The 9,739-nt window shown below is 39.6% G+C and overlaps 1 protein-coding gene across 1 annotated transcript; it reads right to left on the bottom strand.

Moving 5' to 3' along the window:
• Positions 1 to 566: 566 nt before the first annotated feature.
• LOC107746754 (cadherin-related family member 1-like) lies at positions 567 to 7,282 on the bottom strand. Its single transcript, XM_016561047.1, has 13 exons — positions 7,169 to 7,282; positions 6,619 to 6,714; positions 5,979 to 6,124; positions 5,829 to 5,879; positions 5,124 to 5,213; positions 4,955 to 5,041; positions 4,051 to 4,167; positions 3,218 to 3,361; positions 2,854 to 2,932; positions 2,635 to 2,735; positions 2,334 to 2,534; positions 1,868 to 1,887; positions 567 to 1,789 (listed from the first exon to the last, which is right to left on the bottom strand). The coding sequence occupies exons 1-13, from the start codon at positions 7,215 to 7,217 to the stop codon at positions 1,081 to 1,083; spliced, it is 1,890 nt and encodes a 629-aa protein (XP_016416533.1). The 5' UTR covers positions 7,218 to 7,282; the 3' UTR covers positions 567 to 1,080.
• Positions 7,283 to 9,739: the final 2,457 nt, after the last annotated feature.

The raw sequence follows: 9,739 nt of genomic DNA, 5'->3' as shown, positions 1-9,739 counted from the left end.
TAAATGTTTGAAAATGATTAACAGTTGCAAATAAACATTCATTAGAAATTTAGAAAAGTAATCAAAAAGTAATGTTACATTACTTTAATAAAGTAATTGAAAAAGTTACACTACTATTACATTTGAAATAGGGTAATTTGTAATCTGTAACCTATTACATTTCCAAAGTAACCTTCCCAACACTGATTAAAGCTTAGTGGGAGTCATTGTTTTCTTTAATGTAAAGCGGACCTAAAAACGAGATGTGAAATATTAATGGCAAAACACTTCTCAAGATATACTGTACTACAGTTATAGGAATCTGGGTTAGATTCCAAATACAATTACAATTTATATTATTATTTAACAATGTAAAAAAAATTCAGTAGGAAGCTCTGATTTTACTAGTATTGCAGCACTGTAAATATTCTTGTTTTTCTGTTATAAATCACTGGTTTTACCTCATTTTTTAAGTTGCCTTCAATAAAAATGTTTGGTAAATGAGTTCATGTAAATGTAACAATAAAAATTGAATAGTAGGACAATTACATCAGTCTCTTTTAATTTCTTTAGATAACACTTTAAAAATGTTTTATTTCTAAATTCAGTTATAGCACAGACTTGATATGATGATTCATGATAAACACATTTGACATTCAGATATGCCCTACAGCAAATAGCACATGGACGTTCATCTGCTCTTTCTCAGAAAATGTACAGGAAAATTAAAAAAAACGTTCAAAATATCAGTGAAAAACTCTTTATAAAACAATAATAAAAAAAAAGGTTTGACAGCAGTAACTACAAATGAGAGTCCGATGTTCATACAGTCTGCAGACTTTTACCAAAGATCCTCAAGGCAAAAGCTGAAGAAATACAGTCAGTACATGCAATACACACAAATAATCTATAGAAATCTTAGATCTTAAATGACTGTACAGCATGTTGAAAAACAGAAACACTTAAGGGTAAACCAGACGGCCACTTTAAAAACACTTTCACAAAAAAATAAACATTCTTCTCAGTGAGCTGTTCGTAACATCAAGCGTCCAGCGGTCCATCAAACACGCATCGTATCCGTTACTCACACCGGTCAGTGTGTCAGTAATAGTAGCCTTGATTTGCCTCATTGATTTTCTGTTCTATTCTCATTTTAAGCTCAGACACTAGAGCGGAGCTGATGCCACTGCCGTCTTTGTTTTGGGCAGATCTCTGGGCGCCGTCTGTGCTTTTGCTGGTCCTCCAGCTGGAGCTGCGGCTGGTGTTTCTGGAGGCCAGGGAGCCGGACACCGTGGGCACTGACCGCAGCCGCTCGCTCGGAGGCGGAGGAGGGAGCACCGGAGCGCTGGGGGCCGGCGGCTTGGCTCTGGGGCTGCTGTGGTTTGTGTTGTCCCTCGTCTCATCATCAGTGAAGAACTTTCCAAAGCTCAGGTCGCTCCGTCCAAACCACGGCCTGAAGATCCAGCGGCGCGGCTCTTTGGGCCTCCTGCGAATGATGCGGCGCGCTGGCGTGATCCTGTTGGACTTTGTGTTGCGAAAGTACATGATGGTGGAGATCATAACTGTCACCAAAACCATCACAGTAATGATGATGACGGCCAGGCCAAGAGCTTTCATTGGATTGTCTCGGCTCTGCATTAGAAAAGCAGCCATGGGCCCTTTGAGCCCATTCTGAAAAACACACAACAAGTGTAAATAATTAGCACATAATGAACTTTCATTTTCTTCACATAAACCACAGTGATATACTATTAAATCATGAGTACATGGATGAAAAATTACTGTGGATGAATTATGAAATACTATGTTACTCCCATGTTAGCTCCATGTTTTTATACCAAGGAATTCAGATCATAATTCAAAGTACTTGTGTTTTTTGGACATTTACCATGGTAATAATATGGTATTCTACACAAACAAAACAATGCTCATTAACGAGAACAGGAGATTCAGAGAATATGGAACATTAATGGGGAAAAAAATATTAAAACATTCACAGAAAAAGCTCCTCAAAATTGAACAAAGTGCTATTTCTAATAAAAGTGTTTATTTAATGCATAGAAAACAGGCAAAAACAGCAAATAATTTGTATGGCAGGTGTCAACAACCTTATTCTTAATCACCGTGCCATAATGTGTGTGAATCCCTCAGTTTGTGGTTTGTGTGTGAAATGTGAAGGACTGAAAGCATACAGCACTGCTGCCTTGTTCTTCTGTTGACCTGCAGTTTAATTCTCTCATTTTTAGTATTTATAGCTTAATGCTATTCATTTGATCTAAATGAAATACACCTCTCTCGCTCTGCTAGCTAACCCGGGTGTATACGTCTGATGAAAGCAGCAGTTTAATGTGCACCTGGTCCGAGTCGTTGACCGTGATCTTCAGGCCGCGGAGTATCTCTCCTTCCGGCGGATGCTCGTACATGCTCAGCTCGAAGCGGTTCTGCGGGCCGTTCTCGTCGTAGAAAGTGGGCGGATGGTTGTTGAGGTCCACCACACGAACAGTGACTGTGGTCACACTGTAGTCAGAAAACCTGTCGGCTCCAACCTCTGCAGCCTTGATTTACAATAAAATAAGTTTTATTAGGCCATGTGTGATGCTAATTAGAAACACTTACTCAAGCTTTAGTGATATTCATCTCATAAATATAGACAACCTTGACTTGTAACTCGTATAACTCGTTCCTCAGCTGTACAGGGAAAGATGTCAAGCTGATACAGCCGCTGGTGCTGTTGATGCTGAAGAAGCCGTCGCTGCCTTTAGTGACCAGAAGAGGAGACAGGAGATATTACTGATGGAAGTATTTATGACACGATGAATGTCTAGCTCTGGAGTTCAGAAGTTAAATGAGCAGTGAGGTGATAACGCAGCTGACCGCTCAGAATGGAGTAATGCATGGTGTTGGGGTTGTTCTGGTCGCCGTCTTTGGCAGAAACAGTGAATATCTCTGAGCCCTGCACACAAAACACACAAACAGACAGAGCATCGCCATAAAAGCTCAGTTACTGGACATCCTCAGCCAGTCAATACAGTCAAATACATTGGAGTCTAGCACTCATTTATCACTAACCAGTTACAATGAGTAGAATTTGTATTTTTTAATGTGACTCCTCTAAATGAAAATCTCTGTAGATTTCTTGAAAACTAATTGAACACAAGCACAATGAAGGAATTACTTGAGCTGGAGTGTTTAGTTCTATTTTTTCAGGATTTTAGATATGAAATCATGTCACACTTACTGGTACAGAGACTTCATACACAAATCCAAAATACGGAGTAGCAACAAACACTGGAGGAGAATCCTGAGTATCGAGGACATTGATGGTTATGATGGCTGTGGAGGTCATGACCTGGTATTTTCCATGATATTTACCCCCGCCATCCTGAAACAGACACACAGCTCTGAGCATCTGGTACTTACTGAGAAATCACTTCATGGACTTCATGTGGACTTCACTGTTACAAGATAAATGCCTTTCCGAAAGATCACCACAAACAAGCTGGTCTATCTCAGAGGACAGAGGGATTTCACACGGTTGAGTCTGTTGTTCACCTTTGCAACCACAGTGACAAAATGAGTCCTGGAGACCTCGTAGTCCAGCAATTCTCCGGATCTGATGCGCAGAGCTCCACTGTGACCGTCGATGGTGAACTTAGTGCTGGGCGTCGACTGCAAACGAAATGATAACTGATGAAGGAATGTCTCCTGAAACAAATAATGCAGAGATTCTCAAATCTGGCCCACGAGATCCACTGTCCTGCAGACTTCAGCTCTAACCCTAATCAAACACACCTGAGCATGCTAATCAATGTTTTCAGGATCATTAGAAAATCACATTGATGGTTATGATGGCTGTGGAGGTCATGACCTGGTATTTTCCATGATATTTACCCCCGCCATCCTGAAACAGACACACAGCTCTGAGCATCTGGTACTTACTGAGAAATCACTTCATGGACTTCATGTGGACTTCACTGTTACAAGATAAATGCCTTTCCGAAAGATCACCACAAACAAGCTGGTCTATCTCAGAGGACAGAGGGATTTCACACGGTTGAGTCTGTTGTTCACCTTTGCAACCACAGTGACAAAATGAGTCCTGGAGACCTCGTAGTCCAGCGATTCTCCGGATCTGATGCGCAGAGCTCCACTGTGACCGTCGATGGTGAACTTAGTGCTGGGCGTCGACTGCAAACGAAATGATAACTGATGAAGGAATGTCTCCTGAAACAAATAATGCAGAGATTCTCAAATCTGGCCCACGAGATCCACTGTCCTGCAGACTTCAGCTCTAACCCTAATCAAACACACCTGAGCATGCTAATCAATGTTTTCAGGATCATTAGAAAATCACAGGTAGGTGAGTTTGATCAGGGTTGGAGCTAAACTCTGCAGCGTATGGGCCCTCCAGGGCAAGATCTGAGGAACCCTGATATAATGCATCTCTCAAACACAAAGACAAAATGACAAACACTTCAGGAAGCAATCTGTTCCAAAATATGACATATAAAACTCTCACTGAACACCGTCACAAGCTGCTGAGATATTAAACAATACTGGATGAAGTATGCAGTATGCATGGGCTCTCAGTGCAATTTTGATGCGCTTTGGATGTAATTATAACAGAACTGATGAGAAATGATAGACATTCACTTGTCATGTGTTTTCCTCGGAGGAAGCTGCACTGCAGGCTGGACGCTCCGCTGACCTCAGACGCCTCACGCTAAGCCCTCAACCTGCCTAAATGTAATTGAAATTTAATCCAGTAGCAGCACATTTTCTGATGGTGCTTTGGTGTCACGATCTGTTCGATGGCCAGCGATACGAGCCTGCGACTGTCCTCTACAAACTGAGCCTCACACAGATTTAACGCTGGCATTACAGATTCAGATATCCTCACTGATTATTATCTTGTTCCATTGAAAAGAGACTAAATGATTGAAGCTTGACCCCACAGGAAGTGGTTCTGTCTGACCTGCAGGGAGTAGGTAACACTTCCTCCGGACCCGAGGTCTCTGTCGACGGCCTGGACTCTGTAGATGCTGCTGCCTGAAGCTGTGTCCTTCAACACACACCACACACACTTCAACAAAATCTCATGATGACACTTACCTGTTCATTTCCAAACCGCTTCTCATTCTTACCTCGGGGACGTCCACTATGAGCGGCAGATCCAGAAACTCAGGCTTTTCATCGTTAGCATCTGTGATGAACACTCGAACATTTTCTACAACCTGGAGAAGAGAGATATAAAGTAAATCTGACTTTACCAACAGTACATACACCATAAAAACACATTCAACACGATACACATAATAAGCAGAAGACTATGGGATTAAATAATAATTAAGGAACAATATAATATTTATGAAATCAGCTGTCAAAGGCAAGCATATTTCTTAAAGGTGAAGCGTGTAATGTTGGCACCAGTAGGTATTAATCAAAATCCTAAAATAGGTAACAATATATTTCTCCTACAATAATTATACTAAAAAACAAAACAAAACATTAAAAAATATTGAATCAGGGTTCTATATTTTTAACATGGCATAACATTAAGATGATTTCCGGTTATGAAATGCTGGATGTATGAGCTTTATCTAAACTGAGAGTGTTTGTTGTCTGTGAAACAGCTGCTTCGTCATCAGAGAGACTGTTCTTAAATCACTCTCGTGGTGATGTTGTCATTTCAGTCCGAAGCGAATCGATCTGTGCAGCGAACACAGCGCTTCTCTCTTCAGGGATGACTGACTTACACACCACTAACTAGCTGAACATAAAAACAATCACACTCTTCAGCTTTAAGAAATAATCCTGTGATCAAAGCTTAACAGAATCATGTTTTTCACCTTATTTCTCCCATCTGTGATGGTCACAAATGCAACGATCTCATCCTGAACCTTAACAATCGAAACGAGTGAATTACTAACACAGATACGTTTGACTTCATGGTTTATTTTCCAGAATGATGTCCTCATATTGTGTCGGGATTCTCTCACCTCTCTGTCCAGTGTTTGGATGAGAGTCACGTTCCCTGATTTGGGCTCGACGCTGAAGTACTCTTTGGAGCCCTTATCAAAGGTCATGTCGTAGGTCACCGGCTCGTCTTCGGGGTCAGAGCCGTTCAGTGTGTAAACATGAGTCCCTGTGGAAGAACGAGTCAGAATTACACATGATCTCCGGTGAACTATGTGTTTATGATCTTAAAGACATTATTTACTACTATAAAGTATCTTAGTAGCAAATATTATCATATTTGTTAAATGTAGTACAAGCAGGGTCATATCCACCATAAACAGATATAGACACGTCCAGAAATTCAGCTAACATTAAAATGTGCTCGTCAATATCGAGAAGATCCTAGAACCCTAAAGCCACGGCAAACAATTCCCCGTCACTCTTATTAGATTACAATTAGCTGAATATTTGTTTCTATAAAAATCAAACGAATTTTTGCACACAACAAATATGTATTCAGCAGGATCAGAGTGATTAGGCTCATTATATCTACTGTATGTTCTTTGATTAGTTCAGACACATTCAATCTGTGCTTATATACAGTAAGTACATGTGATGTTCTCATATTGTCTGTTATTCCTCTCTATCTGACAGCACGTTATCATAGAAGTGAATGCTAACCAACAGCTGTGTCTTCAGAGATGCTGAATAAAGCCATGTTTCCGTTGCTGCTTCCAGCTCCATTATCATAGAAACACGGCGCAAAGTCAGATCGCCCTGAAAAAAGACAAATCCCTGAAACTCAGCATCAAATGACATGGAAATACACATCAAACATTTAAACCTACTAAACCTCATGATGATGTTCACACACACAAAATCACAATGTGGTAAATAAAGTGTGGGCTGTGATGTGATTTTGAGTGAAATCATTGACATAAAAATCATCTGGACCAATTCAACTGAAATTCAGTCTCAGTAAAGAATGTCACTGAATTTTAGATAACTGCTCCAAAACTAAAACAATAGTTCTACTGCAAATTCTAATGATTTAAGTCAAGTGTATTTTAAAGCACAAAGTAACTCATTTCCGAAGCACAGCTCTGCTCTCCTGCAAACACTCGCTCAGTCCTTCTATTATACTTAAAGGATTATTGAGACAATCACAGTTTGAAGCTGATTACACACAGACTAGACTCGTCTCTAACCAGTAAAACAGCCAGTAACTCACCCATAGACATGCACAGTGAGATGAGAAGAATTAAAGTCATGCTCTTCATCCTGCAGCAGAAGTGTAAAGAGACTGAAGGATCATATGGAGAGTGCTGCAGCTGCTGCTCGTCTCAAGACGTCTTTAAACACGTCTGAGCGCAGCTTCAGTAATCCTGACTCAAACCAGACCCAGAACAACACCGCCGACCCACAGGAATGAAGGGAAACTCAATGAAAAACAGTGTATTTTAAAGCACAAAGTAGCTCATTTCCGAAGCACAGCTCTGCTCTCCTGCAAACACTCGCTCAGTCCTTCTATTATACTTAAAGGATTATTGAGACAATCACAGTTTGAAGCTGATTACACACAGACTAGACTCGTCTCTAACCAGTAAAACAGCCAGTAACTCACCCATAGACATGCACAGTGAGATGAGAAGAATTAAAGTCATGCTCTTCATCCTGCAGCAGAAGTGTAAAGAGACTGAAGGATCATATGGAGAGTGCTGCAGCTGCTGCTCGTCTCAAGACGTCTTTAAACACGTCTGAGCGCAGCTTCAGTAATCCTGTGACTCAAACCAGACCCAGAACAACACCGCCGACCCACAGGAATGAGGGGAAACTCAATGAAAAACTCAATTTTAATAGAAAGTGTCAGGTTAGTGTGTTCATTTAAGAGTTTAAGAGTTACGTTTTTCAAACTTAAGATGCAAGTTTATCCTTCAGCAGCAGACTGCATTACTCCCGCTGTGACCTGGACTCAGAACTAAATGAAATGGAATGACAGAACCTTCAATACATCCATACTTTTCCTATAAAGTCTACATGTGCATCAGCTCTTGATAAAGCACAGCACATGTCACTGACCTATTTTAAGGGCTGAATGTGACGTACATCTGTTTTTTTGCGTCACACATTTCACACATTATGGAGCGAAAACACAACAGAAATTGAGTTCTTTCTTATTTGAGTAAGTGTACGAGTAACTGAACATTAAAGATATGATCTGCCCTGAACACACAGACTAGCAGACACTCCAGAGTTTCACTGCAGGAACAAATAGTTTCAAAGAATAGTCTGGATTTCTGCATAAAACTTTATATGAATGACAGCAAGTCGTTGAGTACAAGGGCTGGAATGATGGAGCTTCTTTTTGATGCTGTAAAATGTTATATGCAGTTTGAAAAATATCAAATATGATCAAATAAACAAATCAGATTTACTCTACTCAACCAAACAACTCACAGAAGCAGTTCAGGACGAATCAGACAGTAAACAGTTCACTGAGGAATTGTGGTTTTGTCTGATCAGTTTCTATTTATTCCCTGAAAACATCTTCCATCCATTTCAGTGTGAGACGAGCCTGTCTGTGTTCCTACTTCTACTGCAGAACAACTAATGAACACAGATAATATTTGAAAACATATTTAAATCATTAAGCCACTTAAGGCATGCATTACTGTAAGTATATTGTCAGTAAAGCGTGCTAAGATTTGGAGTGAAATCACTGTACTCATGGTCTCAAGCAGATTATTGCTTTATTAAATGGCGGAAACAGTAATTTAATAACAGACATCCTTCTCAATACAACATTAATATTAGGAATAAATAAATTATTGTTCCATTGAGTATTATAGTTTATTAGCTGTGGCTGTTCACAATTCTCAAGCAACATTAAAAATTAGTCTTGTTAATATTTATCATATGCGTCAAGCTTCATACGATTCATCCACTCAGAATTTAGAGTTGTAACAATCTGTATTAAATATATATAATATGATGGCAAATGAAGAACCTCTCAAATTGCAATTATGCCTGAGTAACTCAGGATCTCTAAGCTTTCAGATGGTTTCAGTAGTCAAGAAGGGTTTTCAAGAAGGTTTGGTCATTATATCTTAAAATACAGCTACTTTGTTTGCATCTTACCTCATATGTGTTTAAGTGTAACATTTGTTACATCGTGTGAATTTTACTCTGTGAACTGAATCTGTGAGTGTGACTTCAGTGTGTTTCTCCTCTCAGGGGCGTATCTAGAGCATTTTAAATGAGGGGTCAGTCTCTTGGGCAGAGTGTATACACGATGTTAATAATATATTAATTGCGCAGTGTGAGATTCATTGGTAACAGAACTTTGTGAGATCGCGATGAACAAAGAGTGACAGCTGTTTAGTGGTTATGAGCGCTCTTTGCGAGCTTTCTAGGCTTATAATCCATTTAAAATGTAGAACTTTGTTTTCTGGCCACACACACGTTGCAAAGATTCGGGAATGACATATGCATATTTATGCAGGATTCTCTCTCGAAGTAGCAGTGATTGACATGGTGATAACCAGAGCAATAGACGGGACAAAATATGTGAAAATGTGCATTAAGACTAGAGCACCCTCAGTGATTATTTCTGGAACCTGGTTGATACACTTTTATTGTATAACTATATACAAAAACAACAAAATACAAATGCACTAAATAAAATATTTGAATAAATGCATATTTACAATTTAAGCACTTAACTAAAATAAGTATTAATAAAATAAATAACTAGAAAAGACTGACTATATTCAGCTTGCTTCCATTTAGTGAGAAAAGCCTA

This window comes from Sinocyclocheilus rhinocerous, unplaced genomic scaffold (genome assembly GCF_001515625.1).
Source record: "Sinocyclocheilus rhinocerous isolate Xijiao unplaced genomic scaffold, SAMN03320098_v1.1 scaffold409, whole genome shotgun sequence".
Classification (NCBI taxonomy): domain Eukaryota; kingdom Metazoa; phylum Chordata; class Actinopteri; order Cypriniformes; family Cyprinidae; genus Sinocyclocheilus; species Sinocyclocheilus rhinocerous.
The sequence above is the reverse complement of the archived record's forward strand: the minus strand, read 5'-3'. Positions and strand labels throughout refer to the sequence as shown.

What these genes read in the sequence shown, in the direction of transcription:
- LOC107746754 (XM_016561047.1), bottom strand. Translation starts at nt 7,217, where the DNA reads ATGAAGAGCATGACTTTAATTCTTCTCATCTCACTGTGCATGTCTATG. An exon ending in TCCAAACACTGGACAGAGAG is followed by an intron (nt 5,880 to 5,978) that starts GTGAGAGAATCC and finishes TCGATTGTTAAG; the next exon opens with GTTCAGGATGAGATCGTTGC. An exon ending in TCACAGATGGGAGAAATAAG is followed by an intron (nt 5,214 to 5,828) that starts GTGAAAAACATG and finishes TCTCTTCTCCAG; the next exon opens with GTTGTAGAAAATGTTCGAGT.